The following is a 23,507-nucleotide window of genomic DNA, read 5'->3' as shown; positions in this document are numbered from 1 at the left end:
TTTTACAATATAAAAGCTGTGAGTGTTTCATATCCCTCTTCTGTTTAAAACAAACAAACAAAAAAAACACTGGGGTTATAATTCCATCACTGTCACAGCTTATGTTGCCCTAATAAGAGAGTAATTTCATAATCCTCCACTGATATGAAGTTGCACTGATATTTGGGCCTTAGATTTACATATTTTCTAATGTTATCTTCTTTTATTTATTTATAAAATTATTTTAATTATTAATCAAACTTTTATTGATAATTTATGTCAATTTGATAATAATAAAGTGGTTTTTATTTTAATTATTTTTAAAATAACTTTATTTGGCTGTGCTGGGTCTTGGCTATGGCATGTGGGCTCTTTGATCTTTGTTGTAGCATGGGGGGGAGGTCTTTAGTTGCATTTTATGCCCCATTTAGACCAGTTTTTCACAAAGGCTCTGACTCCTCATTCCCCTAAACCCTGGCTCCTCAGGATATTCCTAAGTGTGATTTTTTTTAAAAAGTACACGGTTGGACTTCCCTGATGGTCCAGTGGTTAAGAATTGCCAATAAAATAAATAAATAAAAAAATTTAAAGTACATAGTCAAATAAACTTGTCATATCATGGTTTAAACAAGCTTAACAGGTGTCTTCCTGTAAGCTTTTAGAGGTTTATAATATGCTAATACACACCATGAGTCTACACTGAACATATAAAGTTTTCTAAATTTCTTGAATCACAAAAAGCTTTTTTCATGGAACTTCTTGCAAAATTAGTGTTTCATGAAACCAACTTAGGGAAAGACAGATCTGAGTACTTTCCGCACCTGAAGATGCTGTGCTGACATTACCCCATTTCTAACTGCAGGAGGCTCTGGTCCGACACACAGCCCGTCTCTGCATCAGGATCCCCCAAGCTGACCTGCACTAGCTCACTTGGAGTAGCCCTGAGACGCTCCGGTGCAGAGGCCCTGGCAGGCCCCTGGTCTCGCCTCTTCTCACAGGGCCAGCACTGCTTTTGCCTCCCTCTGCCACAGAAGCCAGAAATGAATTTCAGCCACACCCTGGAATCTGTCTGGTCCCTGTGTCTGTCTGGTCCTCCATGTCTGGTCCCCCATGTCCAGTCAAAGCTGGACATGAACAGCTTCCAGCATCTAAACTGACTACAGGGAGACAGAAATTGTCTTGCTGTTCAGACAGGAAAAAGGACCCAAGTGCGTTCAACCTATTTTATGAGAAGTCAGGCTTCTGAGAAGTTATGGCTACGATGTTATTAGGTGACAGATTTTCTTCTCCATTTAAGAAAAGAAGGAAGGAAAAACATGGTATACTCAAGACACTTATTTTCACTTAAGTACAGTTTAACAGAAAATCAGGCAGACTTTAGTTTTGTGCAGCTTTTACCAATTATGTAACTTTTTGCAGCCTTGGTTCCTCAAAACTATAAAATGGGATCTTGCCATATTCTTTTGGTGTTAAAGTAAAAGAATGTTTGCAAACTTGGTCATACTATGCTTGATGAATGGTTGACACACAATGCAGTATTAGCTATGGATGGTACTGAAGGATTGTCTTCTCCATGTTGGTCCCCCTGGGAAATAAGGTCCATGGATTCTTTTTGTTTGTTTTAAAAAAGCAAATGACAGCATCTTTCCACAAAAATAGATTTCTTGCAAGGAAAACATGCTTTAAAAAAAAAAAAAGACACAAATTAATCATTTCTCTTCTTATTTATATTGCCCTTGGGGAAAAAAAATAAGAATCTTCTATTTCAACAACACCTCTTGTTCTACTCTTCAGAAAATAAATAAGTAAACTTACTAGAAAGCTACCTGTGGGTGACAACTCCAATTATCTTCAAGTGTATTAAAAAAAAAAACAACTTTATTGGGTCTCTACAATGTGTCCCCTCATGCCAGGCCAATCCCCAAGCCAACTCTAACCAGTGCCAACACATCCCGATGGCTAGACTTTCTCCAAATGGATCAGAAGCATGGCAGAGATGGGCTAGCTGTTCACCAAGGCAGTCCCTCATCTTCCTGGGCACATGGCCAGATTGAATTTCCTGGCAGCCCTCACTCTTAGCTCTGACTATGTGACTAAGTCCCTGCCAATGGGATGTGACTGGAAGTGATGTGTGCCCTTTCAAGCCTAAGCCATACAATGCTCCCATGCACATCCCTCCAGCTCTTGCCATTTGCCCCAGCTTGATAAAAATAAGCTTGGAAAACTTGGAAGCCACAAGGGAGATAGCAGAACCACAAGATGGAAAAAGCCTGATGCCTGATCACTTCTTGAGGAAAAAAGCCAACCACAGCGCATGAGTATTTCTCACTCAAGTATACTTTGAAACTATCTTTCCACAAAAATAGATTTCTTGCAAGTTCCAAACTACATATGAGTGAGAAATACTCCAATCAGGTTCGAGCTATTCTGTGTTTTTGGATGTGCTTATTAAGTTAGCCCCCTGGTGGCTCAGAGGTTAAAGCGTCTGCCTCCAATGCAGGAGACCCTGGTTCGATCCCTGGGTTGGGAAGATGCACTGGAGAAGGAAATGGCAACCCACTCCAGTACTCTTGCCTGGAAAATCCCATGGATGGAGGAGCCTGTTAAGCCATAGTCCACGGGGTCACAAAGAGTCAGACACGACTGAGTGACTTCACTTTTTTATTAAGTTAGCTAGCCTAGGAACCTCCGTGGTGGTCCAGTGGTTAAGAAGCCACCTGCCAATGCAGGGGACACATGTTTGATCCCTGGTCTGGGAAGATTTCACATGCCATGTGGCAACTAAGCTTGTGCACCACAACTGCTGATCCCACACACCTCACTTACTGAACCCCAAGCACCCTAGAGCCCAAGCTCTGCAACAAGAGAAGCCAGCACAATGAGAAGCCCGAGCACTGCCATTAGACAGTAGCCCCCACTTGCTGTAACCAGAGAAAGCCTTTGTGCAGCAACGAAGACCTAGGGCACACAAAAATCCAAAAATTAATTATTTTAAAAGTAGCTGGCAATCTAGAACTAAGATAACATTGCAGCCCAGCTTCTACTGCAGGTAAACCATCAGAAGTGCCAAAAGTTTAAGAAAAACATTCCTGAAAACCTTGAAATGAAAAATAATCATTTCATTTAAAAATGTTTCTGTAACACAAGAAAAGTTTGTCATTGCTTGACTTTAGTGACAAGAACATCTTGACCCAGCCTGTCAAATACCTATGTTTCATGGTAGTATAGTTTGTGTCCGAGTACAGACTGATACCTCTGACAATTAGACATTTCTGAGACTTTTTAGAAAAACCAAACTGGAGAAAACTGGAGTTGTTAGCTATATACAGGCTTTCATCTATATTTTGTAATTAATAGATTACAATCTCTTTTTTAACTTCAGAACTGTATGATTATAGTAATTATATATTCCATTATGATTTGACTATAGATAGTAATCCATGATTTAAATTGATCGTGAGACACATGGTTTTATTTAAAAAGGCTGAAGCCTACAGGGGTATGCATTATTTCTGTGTAGCAGGGGACACTCAGAAATTTAAGCCTCAAGCTAAACCTGGGAAATTCAAGCTTCAATCCCAACCCAGGTCTAATGAAGTAAATTATTTATTTTGTTGTCTGAAGTATAAGGGACCTACCATAGTTGAGGCCATCCAGTTAAAGATGTAATGCCAAATGAGATTACTTACTGGCTATCAAAAAACGACCTTATAATCAAATGGATATCTACAGTGTTTCTGGAACACTGCCTTTGGTGATCACAGGTGTTAGCCTGAACCCAAATACATCATAAACAGCTTTTCTCAAACCATCTTATTCCCTCCATCGCCACTGCTTCCACCTTTATCTAGGCCTCCATAACTCTAACCCGGCCTGCTGAAATATCTGCTCTCATCCTAGGCTCTCTGCTTCCATTCTTCCCCCTGCTCCAGACAGCTCCCAGCAAGGAGTCCCCAAAGTGATCTCTTTAAAGCACGAGTCACATGATGCCACTCTCTTGCTTAAAATTCTTTCATGTATCTACACTAATCTTAGAATAAAATTGGAAATCTGTCACAGCCTACCATGCCCTATCCAACCCCAACGTATCCTAGGACCAATTACCCCACTCCCTTCACTCCAACACAACCAATCACCTTTGTGTTTCTTGGATTATTCCAAGCTCTTTCCAATGACAGTTTTTGAACCTAATGTTCTCATTGCCTGAAATGCCCACCCTCCAGATCTTAACACTGTGGATTTTTCCTCATCCTTCACGTCTCAATTCAGCCATCACCTCTGCAATTACCCTCTTATCCTATTAATTTCCTTCATAACACCGGTAACACCCTGTATTCTTTCAGTTCAGTTCAATTCAGTCGCTCAGTTGTGTCCGACTCTTTGCGACCCCATGGACTGCAGCACGCCAGGCTTCCCTGTCCATCACCAATTCCCAGAGCTTACTCAAACTTATGTTCATTGAGTCAGTGATGCCATCCAACCATCTCATCTGTCTCCCCTTCTCCTACTGCCTTCAATCTTTCCCAGTATCAGGGTCTTTTCAAATGAGTCAGCACTTCTCATCAGGTGGCCAAAGTATTAGAGTTTCCACTTCAGCATCGGTCCTTCCAATGAATATTCAGGACTGATTTCCTTTAGGATTCAATGGTTTGGTCTCCTTGCAGTCCAAGGGACTCTTAAGAGTATTCTCCAACACCACAATTCAAAAGCATCAATTCTTTGGTGCTCAGCTTTCTTTATAGTCCAACTCTAGCATCCATACATGACTACTGGAAAAACGATAGCTTTGACTATATGGACCTTTGTCTGCAAAGTAATGTCTCTGCTTTTTAATATGCTGTCTAGGCTGGTCATAGCTTTTCTTCCAAGGAGCAAGCGTCTTTTAATTTCATGGCTGCAGTCACCATCTGCAATGATTTTGGAGCCTAAGAAAATAAAGTCTGTCACTGTTTCCATTGTTTCCCCATCTGTTTGCCATGAAGTGATGGGACTAGATGCCATGATCTTCGTTTTCTGAATGTTGAGCTTTAAGCCAACTTTTTCAGAATCCTCTTTCACTTTCATCAAGAGGCTCTTTAGTTCTTTGCTTTCTGCCATAAGGGTGGTGTCATCTGTGTATCTGACGTTATTGATATCTCTCCCAGCAATCTTGATTCCAGCTTGTGCTTCATCCAGCCCATTATTTCTCATGATGTATTCTGCATAGAAGTTAAATAAGCAGGGTGACAATATACAGCCTTGACGTACTCATTTCCCGATTTGGAACCTGTCTGTTGTTCCATGCCCAGGTCTAACTGTTGCTTCTTGACGTGCATACAGATTTCTCAAGAGGCAGGTGAGGTGGTCTGGTATCCCATCTCTTTCAGAATTTTCACAGTTTGTTGTGGTCCACACAGTCAAAAGCTTTGGCATAGTCAATAAAGCAGAAGTTGATGTTTTTCTGGAACTCTCTTGCTTTTTCGATGATCCAGTGGATGTTGGCAATTTGATTTCTGGATCTTCTGCCTTTTCTAAATGCAGCTTGAACATCTGAAAGTTCACAGTTCACATACTGTTGAAGTCTGGCTTGGAGAATTTGAGCATTACTTTGCTAGCGTGTGAGATGAGTACAATTGTGCAGTAGTTTGAGCATTCTTTGGCATTGCCTTTTCTTTGGGATTGGAAAGAAAACTTTTCCAGTCCTGTGGCCACTGCTGAGTTTTCCAAATTTGCTGGGATATTGAGTGCAGCACTTTCACAGCATCATCTTTTAGGATTTGAAATAGCTGAATTGGAATTCCATCACCTCCACTAGCTTTGTTCGTTGTGATGCTTCCTAAGGCCCACTCGACTTCACGTTCCAGGATGTCTGGCTCTAGGTCAGTTGGTTAGTTTTCTGTGATTATGGTTTTCATTCTCTCTGCCCTCTGATGGTTATGGAAGCTTCCTGATGGGAGAGACTGACTGAAGGGGAAACTGGGTCTTGTTCTGATGGGCAGGGCCATGCTCAGTAAATCTTAAATCCAAGAGTCTCTGGCAGAGGCATGGGTCGGGGGCACTGAATGCAGGGTGTGTGCATGGGACCTTTTGAAGGAGGTCACCATTATCTTCATTACCTCCGCCATAGTTTGGCCTCAGGGCAAACAACAAGGAGGGAACACAGCCCCGCCCATCAACAAAAAATTGGATGAAAGATTTACTGAAATTGTATTCTTTACTGTCTGAAAATCTGGACACTCTATGAAGACACCAACTTCTTCATTTCTTTATCTTTTACACTATCTTGTTTCAGGCATCACATCCTCAAAGAATGAATGGATGGATGAAATTATAGGGAACAGATCATTTTAGGACTCATTGTCCCATGGATCTTCCATGAGAAACAGTCTTATCACATTTAGCAGTGAGTATTACTGCCGTCTACCAGTGGGGATGGTTATAGGGTAATGCCAATTTCTGCTCCCTTAAGCGCACTATTCCTGGAAATATAAGTTTTAGCATTAAGGCCATCCATGTATGGGTTCTATTCCTATATAAAAAATGTTTGAGTTTACAAAATTAATAGTTCCAAGAGGATGTCTTAACATTTAATTATCTACAATATTTGGGGCACAAGGCTATCTTCACTTTGAATTTTAAGCTCTCCAACTTACAAAAAATCTTTCTCAGAAGAGACAAAAGTCCCCTCGATGCAGAGTCAAACCACAGGCTGCCTGCTTGAGTTCCCACATCCAGAACTATCACCCTTAGAGGAGTGTGGCAAAGCAAGCCCACAACTTCATGGAAGTCCAAGACACACTTCACTTCTGCTGATGGCACTGGGTCAATATGACAAAATAGTCTGTAATCCCAGTTCTGGCTAAATGGAAGAGAGTCATGCCTACAAACGATTTTCCCCAAAGTTCCTCTGTATGTATAACAGGAAACACAGAAATGGATCTGGGCAGGGACTCTGGAAATGTCAGGGCAGTTTCTCCACACTGAGTGTCCTGGGAATGCCAACATATGTGACTACACTTTTCCACACTTGGAGCCCTGATGAAGAAAGGCTATCCCAATCCAGAATTCATGAACTCCGTTTCACAGCTCAACAGGAGAAAACTCAACAAGCTGCTGCAGAAAGCCTGCAAGAAACTTTGCACTGGCCATGTAACATCCACCTGCACCGAGGGAGGTTACAAGATTCAGCCTTGGGACTTCCCTGGTGGTCCAGTGGTTAAGAATCCACCTGACAATGCAGGGGACATGGGTTAGATCCCTGGTCCAGGAAGATTCTACAAGCCACCGGGCAACTAAGCCCATACATCACAACTACTGAGTCTGTGCTCCAGTTCAAGAGAAGCCATGGCAAGGAGAAACCCAAGTACTGCAACTACAGACTAGCCCTGGCTCGCTGCACCTAAAGAAAGCCCATGCACAGCAACGAAGACCCAGCACAGCCAAAGTTAATTCATTATTAATTTTTGAAAAAAAAATTCAGCCTTGCACTACATGGTGGTGATGGCGCTGACAGTTACTCCTGTAAGGAATTGCTGGGGTCTTTGTCCAGAAAATCCTACTGCACTCTCTTTCAGAAAGACTGCAGGAAAAACTGCCCCCAGGACTCAGCACCAAGAAGAGCTTTGCTTTGGGACTTCCGTGGTAGTCTAGCAGTTAAGATTATGAGCTCCCAATGCAGGGGATCGGGGTTTGATCCCTAGTTGGAGAACTAAGATCCCACATGCCATGTGATACGGCCACATACACAAAAAAGAAAAAAGAAAAAAAGAAGAGCTTTGCCTCTACTGAGGATTTAGCTTTGCTGCTAGTTTGTTTTATCTCTTGGATACTGTGGTTACTTTGAGTGTGTGTTAGTCACTGAGTTGTGTTCAACTCTTTGCAACCCCACTGACTGTAGCCTGCCAGACTCCTCTGTCCGAGAAATTCTTCAGGCAAGAATACTGAAGTGGGTTGTCATTTCCTTCTCCAGGGGATCTTCCTGACCCAGGGTTTGAACTTGGGTCTCCTGCATTGCAGGCAGATGCTTTACCATCTGAGATACTAGGGAAGCAGGGCAGGGTTCCGCCTTGCTTCTAGAAAGCCTAGAGACAGATTTGCAATCTCTCTTCCATAACGACACTAGACATTATGACAAGCACACTTATGTTCAGACTGCACCTGACTTCATCTTGTTTTCGTGCTCTTGTTTTCTCTCAACTCTAATTTCTTTAACTGTTTTTATTCTCCTTTGTTATATATATATTTATATGTGTATGCTCAGTGGCTCAGTTGCATCTGACTCTTGTGACCCCACGGACCGTAGCATGCCAGGCTCCTGTGTCCATGGGATTTCCCAGGCAAGAATACTGGAGCAGGTTGCCATCTCCTCCTCCAGGGGATCTTCCCAACCCAGGGATGGAACACATATCTCCTGCATTGGCAGGCAGATTCTTTACCACTGAGCTACCTGAGAAACCCATATATATATATATATTTATAAGCTTCTTCAAATCCTTTTGGGAATGAAATACACACACAGTAGATTTTATACCAAACCTTTAGAACCCCTACATCTTGCAAATATACAATTTGGGCTCAGACAGACCTGGGTTTGAAATCTAATTCTGTGGATTTCCAGATACGTGATATCAGGCAAGTCACCTAATACTTCCAAGTTTCCATTTCCTTCTCTTTAAACTGAGGGTAATAACATCTATTAACTATGACCAACCTGCTGCTGCTACTGCTGCTAAGTCGCTTCAGTCATGTCCGACTCTGTGCGACCCCATAGACGGCAGCCCACCAGGCTACCCGTCTCTGGGATTCTCCAGGCAAGAACACTGGAGTGGGTTGCCATTTCCCTCTCCAATGCATGAAAGTGAAAAGTGAAAGTGAAGTCGCTCAGTCATGTCCGACTCTTTGCAACCCCATGGACTGCAGCCTACTAGGCTCCTCTGTCCATGGGATTTTCCAGGCAAGAGTACTGAAGTGGGGTGCCATTGCCTTCTCCAATGACCAACCTAGACAGCATATTAGAAAGCAGAGACACTACTTTGCCAACAAAGGTCCGTATAGTCAAAGCTATGGTTTTTCCAGTAGTCATGTATGGATGTGAGAGTTGAACCATAAAGCAAGCCAAGAACCAAAGAACTGATGCTTTTGAACTGTGGTGTTGGAGAAGACTCTTGAGAGTCCCTTGGACTGCAAGGAGATCCAATCAGTCAATCCTAAAGGAAATCAGGCCTGAATATTCATTGGAAGGACTGATGTTGAAGCTGAAACTCCAATTCTTTGGCCACCTGATGTGAAGAACTGATTTATTGCAAAAGACCCTAATGCTGGGAAAGATTGAAGGCAGGAAGAGAAGGGGACAACAGAGGATGAGATGGTTGGACGGCATCACTGACTTGATGCACATGAGTTTGAGCAAGCTCTGGGAGTTGGTGATGGACAGGGAGGCCTGGCATGCTGCAGTCCATGGGGTCGCAAAGAGTCAGACACAACTGAGCAACTGAACTGAACTGAATAACATCTATTAATATATTGTATAGTGGCTATGAGACTTAAAGATAATTTACTTAAAGAGTTGGTACTTAGTACCTAGTACATAAACAGTATCTTTACTGTAATTAGTAACTATGCAGACTGTTACCAAAGAATACCAAAGGCAATGTCTGGAAGACATGGGGACACACAAAAACATGGACAACTTCATCTGACTATGGAAGCAGAGACGAGCGATATGTCTACAAGGCAAGGAATACCGTGGATTTCCAGCACTAACCAGAAGCTACAAGAGGCAAGAGTCTTCCCTTGAAGGTTTGGTGGGACCACGGCCCTAATGACACTTTAATTTTGGACTTCTAGACTCCAGAACTATCAGGGAATAAATTTCTATTGTTGTAAGCCACATTGTTCATGGAAATTTACTACAGCAGTCCTGGGAAACTATCAATACTACATTCTCCAACACTTGTAGCCCCAACTGGCAGAAGTGAAATAACCAAGCCAACTTTCAGTCCCATTGACATCTGCCAAGAACTCACGGATACGTATCTGGCATGTTTCATGAGGGGCATATGCTGGAAGATCACAAACGAGGGAAAAGACGAGGGAGAGGCTTTGATTTTAGGCTTAAAGGAATTAATTGCCCTCTCTGACTTTACCCCCAAGTACCACTGTGACCTTGGGCAAATCACTTTATCCCTCGAACCCCAAGTCTGTCTCTCAGTGCCCTTCCAACCCTAAATTCTAGGATTTAGAGTCTGTGCTCCACAGGTTAGCTAGAGGGAGGAGAGTTGTCAGGAAGAAAAAAGTCCCCTTGGCATGGCACCCCATGGCTCTACTAGATTATTCTAGACACCATCCTCAAAACAAGGCATTGCTCAGACACTAAAAGAAAAAAAAAGCCTAAAATTTGGAGCATGTGAATTCTGTCAAAGAAAAGTCCACTTAAATTTTTCCATAATAATGCCTTTCTTTGTTCTTTATAAATGTTAGGAAATCTTATGACCACATGCAAACTGACAGGAATTTTAAAAAGACACTACCCTTGTTTCTGCCATGGCAATTCCTTTTAAAATTTTTATCCAAGACAAAAGGACATTTCTGTCTATCTCTCAGTCCACTCTCGTTGACTTTCCAAACCACAGGCATATTTGGATACGGTCTGGGGAGAAATCCACATCTATTCAGTGGGTAAAAGAGAGGGCTATTCTGGAAGGTGACCTCTTCTCATCTGAAATGCTTACCACCATCTCAAAAGTGAAAGCCCCAGTAGTGTTAAAATGAACCGAGTGGAACAAGGATTCGGATTGAAGCTGTTCTGGTGAACCCCAAACTGAGGGTAGGTTTTACCGATGGTGCATGTTTATTTACGTACATACTTATTTCACCAGGTGAAGTGTCTTTTCATCAGGGATCCTTTTCTAAAAGCTCCAAGTAGCCCTGTGGAGGAAGTTACTGGATGCATCACTTGAAGGTGGGCTGTGAAAGAGAGACAGCGGGAAGTCGGTCCACTCAGCCTCCCTAAGGGAGCCCCGGGGAATCCCAAAGATGATCACCGGAAGCACATGATATGGAGAAGTGACAACATTCGGGGGTGGGGGGGGGAGTCCTGATTTTGGAACCACTCAGCAGTTTCTTCAACACAAGTTAACACCCAAACTTAAGAAGCATAAAAACATCACCTGGCAGGCTTCTATTCAACAAATATTGATGTCTTTATTGAAGAAGTACCATGCATACAAAACTGAGTAAGAGATATGGCTTGCCTGGAGGCAAAGATGTATGGGTCAACCAAATAACACAGAACTATGTGATACTACCTGCATGGAGGTATGTTGATGTTCATGACCTAACCAGTCCCGGGGAATCCCAAAGACAAAGCAATGGAAGGAGGAGGGGATGCTGAAGGAATGCTTCCGCTGCCATCTACCATTCTGTGAACTTCTCAAATCTCGCCAGCACCTGACTTTGCCCGCCCCGTGTCTCTACACCAGAACTAAAACCACCAAATAACTTCCCCGTCACTGAGAGACACGGCTTCATTATCTTCCCTCAGTCATCCAACACATAATTGGGTACTTAGTACACACAGGGCGCTGTGAAAGGCCCTGGACCTGTCTGATCCAGGTCTGGTGAGCCATTTTACCCTGGGCTTCATATTCACTAAGGATTTAAAATAACACAGATTTTAAAAATCATATCGTATCCAAATGATATCAAATATACAGTCACAGAGATACAAGTTCCAGGCTTAAATTTCAAGGCATATCACAATCTTTATAATCCTGTTATGGTAATTTTCAAAATATAAGTGCAAGTCTCCCTACTCCCATGCTATAGATCTGCAAGGAAGTGGTCCAGGTGTCTCTGCATGTCTGTGGGCCCTGCAGGCATTCAAGAATGAGCAGCGGACAAGCCAGCTGTTGGACGTGTGCTCACAGAACTTAGTGTTTGATGGGGAGACAGATATCAAGCAAGGACCTACCACACTGATAGCTGTGGTTACTGCAGGGGTGAGAGACGTGATGGGGAGCGCAGCTGGCAAGACAGCTTTCACTTTATCTGAAGTGTTTAAATGTTTACAATACGAACACATCCACCTATTTCCTGTGGAGTCACTGTAAGTTTCTATATCAGGTACATCATCAAGAGAAGAACAACCAAGTAAGGAACAGGGGAGAGGCAGACCCCAGCGTGGGAGGCAGTGGAAATGGGTGAAACACCAAGTTGTCACAGTTCAGGGTTGGTCTGGGCTAAAACAGTTCCACACAACTTGTGGTGGCCATGGTCTGCACGCCACGTGGAAAGCAGTGCTGGGCATGGAGACAACAAGGCTTCCCATCTTTGAGCTCCCTACTGGGCTCAATCACCTAGTGACCCCACAAACGCAATGACTAACTTACATGCACTGAGTAACGTAACATGTGTAGGATCAACATGTTAGGCTCACTCTGGTTCAAAACTTGCCTTTTCCTGGAGCGCTATCAATCTCACCGTACGATGCCAAATGCCCATGAGTGAGTCATGGCTATCTCGTCTAGACTGAGATGTCTCTTCACTTTGTCAAATTGTGTCTCACCCATTACCAATAACCATGTCATCCCCATGTCAAATTCACACAGTTCCACTGAAAACAGGACATCCCTGATAATCACCTTTCTCCCGATCTAGAGAAATGAGAGCAGATATCATGGAACGATGCGTGCTAAGTCACTTCAGATCTGTCCAACTCTGAGACCTCATGGACTGCAGTCCGCCAGGCTCCTCTGTCCATGAGATTCTCCAAACAAGAATACTGGAGTGGGTTGCCATGCCCTCCTCCAGGGGATCTTCCCCACTCAGGAATCAAACGTTCATTTCTTATGTCTTCTGCATTGGCAGGTGGGTTCTTTACCACTAGCTCCAAACTAGGAAGCCCTATGGAACAATGTTAGCACGTGAACACATAGCCCACAGTGACAGGCTGGGCAGTTGTAGCACACAAATCCTGGAATAAAAACATTTCCTTACACTGTCATTCTTTTTGACTTTCTCATTATATTTTGAGATGGAGTCAGATGGCATGGCTTTTACAGAAGAGAGGTATGACCAACACTGATCATCCAATAATGCTTCTGATCATGACAGTTATGTGTGACTATGTGTGTGTGTACTATTTTGTCTTCGTATGGCAGGTACCCTCCTCAGAGTGTGCACAGGTGTCGGGAGGGGTGCACAAGTAAAACCAGTGCAGAGAAACACAATCGAATGCCCCTGTGCATGAGGTGGGCAGCTAGCAGAGGAAAAGTTTCCTGCGGAGGCCTTCATGACTGAGTTGGGCTTCTCTGGAGGCTCAGATGGTAAAGACATTGCCTGCAACATGGGAGACCCTGGTTCGATCCCTGGGTCAGGAAGATTCCCTAAAGAAGGAAATGGCAACCCACTCCAGTATTCTTGCCTGGAAAATCCTATGGACAGAGGAGCCTGGCAGGCTACAGTCCATGGGGTCGCAGAATTGGACATGACTGAGCCACTTCACTTCACTTCTGCTCTAAGAGGTCAGTGGGGCTGGCATGGTATATAGGCTTGCCAGATAAAATATAGGACACCCAGTTAAACTTAAATTTTAGATAAATAATGAAGGATTTTTAGTACAGGTGCATCCCAAATATTGCATGGGTCTTCTGTACTTTTATTTGTTAAATCAGGCAATTCTAATGGTGGAAGAGGTAGACAACATGCATGTCAATCATCTTTCCTTTCTTGTCGTGATTATTGTCAACATCCTCAGCACATGAGGAATGAGGTACACACTATAACAAAGACCTAGGAATTTCTCCTGTACCCAAAACACTCAGAACATGCTTGCTTCTTCAACCACGGACTCCTTGAGATCATGGACTTATCTTACCCATCCTTCTTCAAGAGCTAGCCCAGTGACTGGCATGTAGTAGATGCTAAAAATATGGTTTTGAATAAATGAGGATAAAATGTGGAATGACAATAAAGGGAAGAAATTTGAGGTAAGGGGGATAAGATGACAAAACTGTCCCTGAAGGAAAATACAGGGACCTTCAAGGTGGTGGACGATAGCCAAATTTCCAGCCACCTCCATCACCCACTGGCAGAACCTATTAGTATAGAAGTTCAACTGAACAAACTCTTAGCTTGGTTAGTACAACGAAACTGTCTCAAAGCAGCAGGAACTATGCTAAGGTCCCTGAGTGGGTAGAGGTGGAGGGGACACAAAATTAGGAGTTCAGCACTCACACAATTATTTACTTTAAAAAGCCAGAATTAAGGAGGACAAAGCATTGTAAAAGCCCCAAAGAGGAACAAGCAGTTCTGACTGAGACAATTCAAGAAGCTTTAGGAATAAGAAGTAGTGTGAGGTATGGAAGGAGGTCTGGCCTTCAGAAGACATTGGCATTTTATAAACATATATTTATTGTTATGCATACATACACACAGAGTTTATAAATGCATAGTTCATACTTCTTAATTATTTTTCTTAATGTTTGTAGCATACATATGTCTAGATTTTTTTCTGTACATATATGCATGTGTTTATATTTAACAGACTCTATATACTACCATGTAAACTTGCTTTTAAGCTGCAAAGCTTGCCCATCCAAATAACCAAGTATAATCCCACAGCATAATTTTGAATGCTTGCACAGACATTTTCTACTGATGATTTACTTAACCAAGTACCTACTGCTGAACATTTTAATTGTTTTCAGTTTTTCCTGTGATGAACTTCCTGACAGGTAAGTCCTTAGAGACAGTCATCATTATTTCTTAGAGATAAATTTCCAGAGGGAGAATTCTGAGTCAAAGATCATGTACATTTTTAAGGCTTTTGATATATATCACCATTTTGCTCTCTAAGAAGTCTGTGTCAGTTTATAATCCTGTATAAAAGGTCTCATTTTCCCGATTATTTTTCTAAGTTAGTCATCCCACAAAATATCTCTGCAAAATCAGAGTTTATACAGAGAGAGCATATAAAGTAACATATGTAGTAGGTTTTCTTCTCAAAATAAATCAGTCCAAAAAGCCAGGATTTTAAGAAATCTCACTTGTCTACAATTAGTCCTTGGTGCAGCCAATTAATTTAGACATGAACATTTTAAGCCAAATTTCCAGTCAAAGTCTGCCATGCTTGAGGAACGGTGGTTGCTCACCATTCTAAAATGACTTTATTAAAAATTAATGCATTTCTTTTTTTTTTAAGGTGGTAATTAAAACTAGCCTCCTTTAATGGCATCCCATTTCAGGTTCCTGGAGAAAAAAAATCCACTTTTTTTGGGCATACCAGAAGAAGCCTCAGTTCAGTTCAGTTCAGTCACTCAGTCGTGTCCGACTCCCTGCGACCCCATGAATTGCAGCACACCAGGCCTCCCTGTCCATCACCACCAACTCCCGGAGTTCACTGAGACTCATGTCCATCGAGTCAGTGATGCCATCCAGCCATCTCATCCTCTGTCGTCCCCTTCTCCTCCTGCCCCCAATCCCTCCCAGCATCAGAGTCTTTTCCAATGAGTCAACTCTTCACATGAGATGGCCAAAGTACTGGAGCTTCAGCTTTAGCATTATTCTTTCCAAAGAAATCCCAGGGCTGCTCTCCTTCAGAATGGACTGGTTGGATCTCCTTGTAGTCCAAGGGACTCTCAAGAGTCTTCTCCAACACCACAGTTCAAAAGCATCAATTCTTCGGCTCTCAGCCTTCTTCACAGTCCAACTCTCACATCCATACATGACCACTGGAAAAACCATAGCCTTGACTAGATGGACCTTTGTTGGCAAAGTCTCTGCTTTTGGATATGCTATCTAGGTTGTCATAACTTTCCTTCTGGTCAAAGAAAGTGAAAATCATAAATGGTGGACAGCCATCATCACCCCAGGAATATTGGTCCAGGTGTGAATTAGTTTGGCTAAAGTGGGTGATCACCTACTCACATACCTCCTCAAAAACAAATAAGAACAAAAAATCTTTACAGCACACAGAGCTTCTCAGCAAGAAAGAAAATTAAACTAAAGTTTTAAAATACTACTAAACCACATCTAAAAATTTAGATACTATAAGAGAGAAGTTAATGAGGCAGAAAAATATTCCCCAGTATACAAGCCCCTGGAGGATTTCTAAGAAAGAGATCAGAGGCATACAAAATGCTAGGTGGGGATGGTAAGTGCTGGTTCAGGTTTCACTACAGGAAAGAACAGTTGGAGAGTTCCAACATTTTCTAGTGGCAATACAAAACTAAGCTGGTCTAGTCTTCTATGCGATAAGTGCCATGCTCAATGATCCACTCTGTTTTTCATCTTTCTTGAGACACAAAAAACTCAAATAAAAGAGAAAATATCCAAACATAGAAGTTTAACAAGACTGGAAAAAAAACCTCAACCATGTTATGTTCTAGTGGCCTTGCAATCAAATAATCATAGTCATTTGGTCAACGTCTACGATTAACTCCATGAGAGAAGAGGTTTGGTTATAGGGCCAGGTACAAAAAAATATTTTCTTGGAGGATCGTTCTCTCTTATGTATCAGTGTTGGGTGAGCAAGTGCATAGAATCATAGCTTTCAGGGCTTTCTGAAACAGTCTGCATCTGTCTCGCGCTGATGATTGTATCGTACTGGGATGGATCATCCAGCCATTGATGATAACACAATCATAATGCTCTGCTCACTTTTCTCAAAAAAAAAAAAAAAAAAAAAAAAAGACAGCACTTCCAAAGTCAGCGTAGTCACCCCAAATCTAAAAAGCCTCAGAGGCAAAGAAGCTGAAATGCTGAGTATCATAAAATGATTAATGCAAAAACTCCTCCCCACCGAAGATACCCAGGTGTATAAAAGGCACACGAAGGAATACTTCAGACCTAAAACCTCATTGTCAACCTCTTGAGTCTTGTGGGTTTTTCACCTCCATGGGTGAGGGGAAAAAAATGATCATCAAGCCTGATGGGATTCAAAAGTACGTGTGGCTGGCGTGCCTCATGGGTCTGTTCATCACTGGCATCCTCTCTCTGGACTGTAACTCGCTGAATGTTCGCCTGAGGAGAGTCACCTGGCAGAATCTGCAACTTCTGAGCACAATGAGCAATTCATTTCCTATAGAGTGTCTACAAGAAAGAAAAGCTTTCGAGTTGCCCCAAGAGATCCTCTCATACACCCAGCCTCTGAAGAGGAACATCAAGGAGGCCTTCTATGAAATGTCCAAACAGGCCTTCCACATCTTCACTCAAGACACCTTCCAATCCACTTGGGAAGAGAAACACCTGAGACAAGTCCAGATCGGACTTGATCACCAGCTGCAGTACCTGGAGCAATGCTTGGAAGAAGAGGAGGAAAATGAAGACACAAGAGAGAGGGAAGAGCTTCTCTCAGCCGGAGAGGAGACCCTCAGGAAACCCTCAGGAGCTCCGGTCCTCCAGCTGGGCAATCTAGATCTGAGGAGATATTTCAACAGGATAGACAGGTTCCTCAAAGATAAGAAACACAGTCACTGCGCCTGGGAGATTGTCCGAATGGAAATCAGAAGATGCTTCTACTTCTTTCAGAAACTCACAGCACTACTCAGGAGGAGATAAGGTATTAATGTATTCTAAGAATTAAAATTCTGTTTCTCCCAAAATCTTGTTTTCCTTCTCATCCTCCTTCATCTTCTTTTTTAGGCTTGTGCCATGCCATGGCTCCCCTCAACCGGATTATTGGTGGTTTGGGTAACGGTCATTTTTTTCTGAAGTTTGGCCTTGCAGCATCGGCCACATTCACCTCTCTAAACCAGGTGATGCCTACCACGCCCTGGGTGATCAAGAGTCTTGTTAGGAAGTCCTGAAGACAGTTTTAGAGGACGAGTTGCCCTCCCATCCTCTATTCTGTGTTCCTCTTTCCTTTTCTCTTTTGTACTTGCTTTGTTGCTTTTGAACTCCCTCAAACCAATGGCCAGAGGACACGGCTCAGAGAATACTGCAAAATCTAACACCTCAATGGCTTAACTCTCTTGCTGCCAAGATTGTTTATTCTAGGAAAGTTCAGCACATTACAAGAGCCTGTACAAGATCCCATAGAGTTAAAACCTTTCCTGTCTCCCTACTCTAAAAAAAAAGAAAATAGAAATTTTGGACCCATTTGCTTCTCAGCCTGGTTTGGTTAAAATGATAGAAACTTTGCGGGTTGGTATTTTATTACTGCAAGAGAGTGAAGATCTGTAATGATATTAGATGGTTGAATGAGATGACCATTAAAGTCTCATTCAACTTTTAAGAGCTTATGATTCTAATACAAAGAGCATTGTTCAATCCCAATACATATTATGCGATTTTGACACTTAAAAGCATGAAAAATGCTATACAGAAGTTTAATATCTGTCTTTTTTTTGTTTGTTTTGTACCTGAAATGAAATACCTATGCTTAGACTATGGAAGAATTTCACACTGGAGTCTTCCCAACTAGAAGGCCACTTTCTGCTTGTTAAATAAACTAATCTTCTTACTAATACATGACACTTTAATATACTTTATCTTTTTGAAAGTTATTTTGTACCTAGATTACCCAGATTATTTACTTAAATTTTCTTGTGTGGTCCTTCATCTGTATTAATTCACCTTCTAGTTGAATTTTCTCTACCTTTCTCTCTCTCTTCTTCCCCATTTCAGAATCATCTACCTTCAAGCAAGAATTAACAGAGAGATTGTGGCTACCCAAATGCATCACAGAGAGTATCCAGTTCAACTCTTGGAAGGCCTTTACTTGCTATTGTTTTCATAGCATGCTGCTAAACGGTTTAGACTCAAGATTCATCCATAGTTAAATAGTTGGATAGTTAAACTCCAACATAGTTGTACTGAGAAAGTATTAAAATAAAACTCAGTTCAAAAGTTAGAAGAAATGTTTAAAAGAACAAGAACTAGTTGTGGATCACAGTGTACTGGTTACCAGTAGAAGGATCAGACAATAAAACAAGTTCATATCATCCATTTAGTAACAATAAATCATCAGTAAGTGTTGTAAATTTTTAAAAAGCATTACAAGCTATAAAGGAATTGGTACATGCAAGCTACAAAGCAGAAAGTATACATTTGATATTTTCCATGAATTTCTCTAATAATGCCTTTGCATGATCGCCTTAATGATTCTCCTGGGACCATGTCAGTTACTTTAGCAATTGATGGTTGCAGTCTTGCCAAACGTTTGCAATAATGCAGAAGGAAAGAAAATCAGCACTTCTAGTCAATAGAGCTTGTCTGATTGTACCAGCAGGGGCAGAAGTCACAATGGGATGCTTTTATTCAGAGCACCACTAGTCAGAAAAAGGAGAATATTCTCACTGAAAAATAGGTAAGGACACAAACTGGTAACATCACAAGAAATACTAACAGACAATATGAAAAATGTTTATTCTCATTTGTGATTAGAGAAATGTAAAAGAAGGTAATAAGATACTCCCCTCTCATCAGTCTGGTAGAGATTAAAAAAAAAAAAAGAGTGGTAATGTAGAGTATCAGTGGGGTGCAGGGTACAAAAGAAAAAAATCCTATGTATTGATAGGGAAATGGTAACTGGCACAAGTTTCCTACAGGACAATATAGCTATCTTAAATGTCATTTAAAAAAGTACATTAACCCCTTAGACCTAGTTATCCTATCTCCAGAAATTTATTCCATGTAAGCAATTGGATAAGATTGTTCAATGGAGCCTTATTTATAATATCCCTCCTCCTTCTGTTTTAATTTTCACCTCTGTATTTTTTATTTTCTCTTCAATGCTGGGGAGGGTCTTCTTCTAATCCTAAAATTAAAGAAGTCGTACAAGCTTATCTTTCCCTATAATTACCCTATTTTCCTTACTGGAGTAGACTGGGACAGACATTGCCCTTTCACTTTGTTAAGGATGTTTTTACACACTTCTTGAGCAACCCAGGCGCTTCCTGCTTTTCTAGTGCTGCTGCTGCTAAATTTCAAAGGAATCCTTCCTTGGGGATCATTTTCATAATGCAGTATTTGTAAAGTGCCTTCTGGTGTTTCTAAGATTTTGCTTTCTGTCTTCTGTGGGTCCCACTGGTAACATCCAGAAATTACTGGAGAATGTGTTGTGTGTGTCGTCTCTGCTGACTTCGTCTCCTTTGTTCCGATTAAATGGGAGCTCAAAAGTTCCCACTCTGGTAGGGCAAACTCCTGTAGCTGTGCAGAGCCACAGTGTCTACTTAAAACCTTCCAATGGGTACAAGGTCACAGGTGTTCATACAGAAGCTTCCTCCCTCCCCTGGCTTGGGGCACAGATCAAAAAGTGAAGGATAAAAAAAAAGAGCCTCCCTGAGCCTTCCTGGGAGAGGCACTGACTGTATGTCAGACAGAAAAAGCTAACAATAGTATATGTAAGGCTATGTGCAGGTATACATTTCAACAGGTGTACAGACACAGTCTCCCCTCACCAGCTAAGCAACTCTGGGAACACCATCTGGGGACCCTGCCCTCTGAGAGTGGCTACTACGTTTTTGCCCAAATTATATTCCCCCCACCCTCCGAGGCATAGTTGATTTACAATATTATATTAGTTTCAGGTGTAAGTCCTAGGTCTTTAATAATCCTCGGTCACTAAGAATAAGCACCGTGTGTAAGCACACAACTTGATCGGAAAGGTAGAGTAATAACAGGGTCCTTATAACCTCACCGGAGAAGGCAATGGCACCCCACTCCAGTACTCTTGCCTGGAAAATTCCATGGACGGAGGAGCCTGCAGTCCCTTGGGTCGCTAAGAGTCAGACACGACTGAGCGACTTCACTTTCTCTTTTCACTTTCATGCATTGGAGAAGGAAATGGCAACCCACTCCAGTGTTCTTGCCTGGAGAATCCCAGGGATGGGGGAGCCTGGTGGGCTGCCGTCTCTGGGGTCGCACAGAGTCGGACACGACTGAAGCAACTTAGCTTAGCTTTAGCTTATAACCTCACCGGCGCACTCACAGGGGAATTCGGTCCCCAGCTACAGATTCGCAGGGACTGAGAAACGTCTACACAGTCAGTGCTGAGTCCTCCAGGTCTGCTCTTACCAAATGTTGAGGGGGTACCCGGGCTTTAAACTGGAGCGCTGTGCTAAGTCAGGACCCCAGGTTCATTCTGGAGGGAGCCACTTCACTCCTATTTCTAAGCAAAGTCTCGAGGCTTCCTAGGTTATTTCTATATCTCCATTAGTGGCTCGGCGGTATAGAATCCTCCTACAATGCAGCAGACTCAGGAGACCCGAGTTACAGAAGGGGACCCTTCCCGACATGGGTCGGGAAGATCCTCTGAAGAAGGAAATGACAACCCATTCCAGTGTTCTTGCCTGGGAAATTCCATGGACAGAGGAGCCTGGCGGACTACAGTCCACCGGGTCGCAAAAGAGTCGGACACGACTCAGCACAGCACTGCACACACGCCCTCCTTAAGGAGGGCGACTCGCCTGCCCTTCGGCCCTTGGAAACGCAGAGCCTTAGTCTTAGAGCCTTAGACTTAGCTATTTGCCTATCAGACCTGCCCTGATCCCGTCCCACCGCCTTTCAACGAGCCAACCACACGCCTTTAGGCGGAGATTGGAATCCACCGGAACTCACAGGAAAAGGGCACCCGGGATTGGGGCAGCACCTCGCTTCCACTCTCTCCCGCGAGCGGCACCTTCTGGATCTGCGCTCCGCGGAGCGCTAGGGATAAGATCTGAGAAATGCGCCCGGGGCCACAGGCAGCCGAGGAGGCGGGGAAGGAACAACTTTCCCTCCGCCCTCTCACCGCAAGGCCCGGGAGGGGCGGCCCCGCAGGGGTCGGGCTCCTCGCCTTCCCCAGGCAGGCTCTCGGGCGCAAGCTGGCCGGGAGGCGGGCGTAGGGGGGTGGGGGAGGAGGACGAGAGGGGCTTCCTTGTCTCCCGAGCCCCGCCAGATGTTAGAAAGGCGAACAATAGGGGAAACGCCGAGAAACAAAAGGCCATTCGCCTCGATCTCCATCGGCTCTGTCGCGTGGTCCCTGCGGGACGGACGTCTGGGAGGGGTCAGGGAGGTGGGTGAGGGGGGGATCTTGAGAAGTCTGGGGTGTCGGTCTGGTACTTACTTGCCAGGCGCCGGGGGTCGGCCCTGTACCCTTCCAGAGGGGTCCAAAGGCAGGGAGGAGCAATCAGAGGAAAGTTGAAGGGTTTTCACATTCTTCCTGAGTGCAGGGAAAGGGAGGGGCTGGGATTCCAGATGTTTGACAGTTGTTGGCCCGGGGGTTCCGAAGGATTTGTACGCCCTTTACACACCCTCTCCCTCCGCGAAGCATCAGCAGTCCCCGGGGCGACCCGGGCGACGCAGCGGAGTTTCCCCTTCTCAGTCCCGAGCCGAGCCTCCGCCTTCAATACCAAGCCGCCCTAAACGTGGTCCCCCAGCCCGGGCGCACTTTGGTAAAAGTTTGTCTTCCCGCCACCCACAGTCCAGCATGCATTCTGCAATCATCTGCGATCCGGGATAGATTCGGGGACAGAGTCGTACCCGCCCCCTCCTCCCCAAGACAAGAACGAGTTCATTGATAGATCTTTAAAAATCAAGGCCCCGGAGCCCGGGGAGGACTCTCGTTCCAGCCCGGGAAGAGAGCGGGAGGAGGCTGCCAGAAGCCAAGACGCGGGCAGGGGTCTGAGGCGGATTCCAGCCCCGGAAGCAGGCGGAGGGCGGGCGGGGAAACAGGGTCCGCCGCCTCCCGCCCTCCTGTTGCACTCCCCCCAGGTGTGCCCCGCACCTCTAAACCGCCCGGGCGCGACCCGGCGCGAGCGGCTGCGAGCTGCGCCACCTCCCCTCGCTCGGAGCGAGTTCTCACTCACCGTGGGGTTTTACCTTCAGCCCCGGGGCCCTGTCGGCTCGCCGCGCCGGGGCAGCTGCAGGCGGCGCGAGAGGAAGAGGGTGAGCTCGGGGCAGGAGGGGCGACGCTCGCGGATCCAGTGAGGGGCTCCCGGGTCAGCGCGCGCGGTCTCAGCAAGCGCGCGGGCGAGCGAGCACCGGGCTCCAGCTGCCGCCGCCGCCGCTCCAGAGCAGCCCCCACCGGCACCCGCAGCGAGGCTCTCTTTTGCGAGGGCGCGAGTGGAGCGGGGACCCCCTGGCGGCCGCCTTCGGAATGGCAGCTCCCTTGGGAAGGGACGTCAGGTCGCCTTAGGGTCATCGTCCCTCCGGAAAGAGGTGGGGAATGGACCGTCTGAGCGGGGCTCCCAGCCTTGTGGAAAAAACATTGACCCTCTGGCCAGGGCGGGGAGAAAGCTATCAGATCAGAAAGGAAGAGTTCTGGATCCACCATGGTCATATCCAAGGCACCTAGAGAGAGGGAAATTGCTTACCTTCTCCAAGATTTTTTGACTTGAAAAATGCTATGGACTGCCGGACAGAGAATAGCAGTCATCATTGGAAAATACTTCAAGATTCTAGCAAATTCACTAGAATAAGCTGAGGGTAATGAAATGAGCATGGACCTTGAATCCCAACCCACAGCCTGCCCCTTTCTCTTTGTGTGATATTGGTCTATCACCTCTAAACCTCAGTATTCTCTGTAAATTGGGAAGAGCAGTGTCTACCTGCAAGGGTGGTACTAA

At 44.2% G+C, this 23,507-nt stretch overlaps 2 protein-coding genes across 5 annotated transcripts in view; one reads left to right on the top strand and one right to left on the bottom strand.

Annotated features, from left to right (window-relative positions):
• MOB3B (MOB kinase activator 3B) overlaps positions 1-22,886 on the bottom strand; it is a 239,896-nt gene extending 217,010 nt beyond the window's left edge. For 2 of the 4 annotated variants that reach the window (XM_044939750.1, XM_044939748.2), the window contains exons 1-2: positions 22,749-22,886; positions 22,007-22,102 (exon numbers count right to left, since the gene is read on the bottom strand). The gene's annotated coding sequence lies outside the window, so the exon portion shown is untranslated. Of the gene's footprint in view, positions 1-21,519; positions 21,971-22,006; positions 22,103-22,748 lie in introns of those variants that run through there. The other 2 variants (XM_006067197.4, XM_044939749.2) reach the window with 2 other exon arrangements.
• On the top strand, positions 16,873-17,517 carry IFNK (interferon kappa). The gene has a single exon (XM_025281416.2). It carries the CDS (start codon positions 16,873-16,875, stop codon positions 17,515-17,517), a length of 645 nt encoding a protein of 214 aa, XP_025137201.2.
• Positions 22,887-23,507: the final 621 nt, after the last annotated feature.

This window comes from Bubalus bubalis, chromosome 3, assembly GCF_019923935.1.
Source record: "Bubalus bubalis isolate 160015118507 breed Murrah chromosome 3, NDDB_SH_1, whole genome shotgun sequence".
Taxonomy (NCBI): Eukaryota; Metazoa; Chordata; class Mammalia; order Artiodactyla; family Bovidae; genus Bubalus; species Bubalus bubalis.
The sequence above is the reverse complement of the archived record's forward strand: the minus strand, read 5'-3'. Positions and strand labels throughout refer to the sequence as shown.

Bases quoted from the DNA above. Each gene is read 5' to 3' on its own strand.
- IFNK (XM_025281416.2), top strand. From the start codon at position 16,873: ATGATCATCAAGCCTGATGGGATTCAAAAGTACGTGTGGCTGGCGTGC.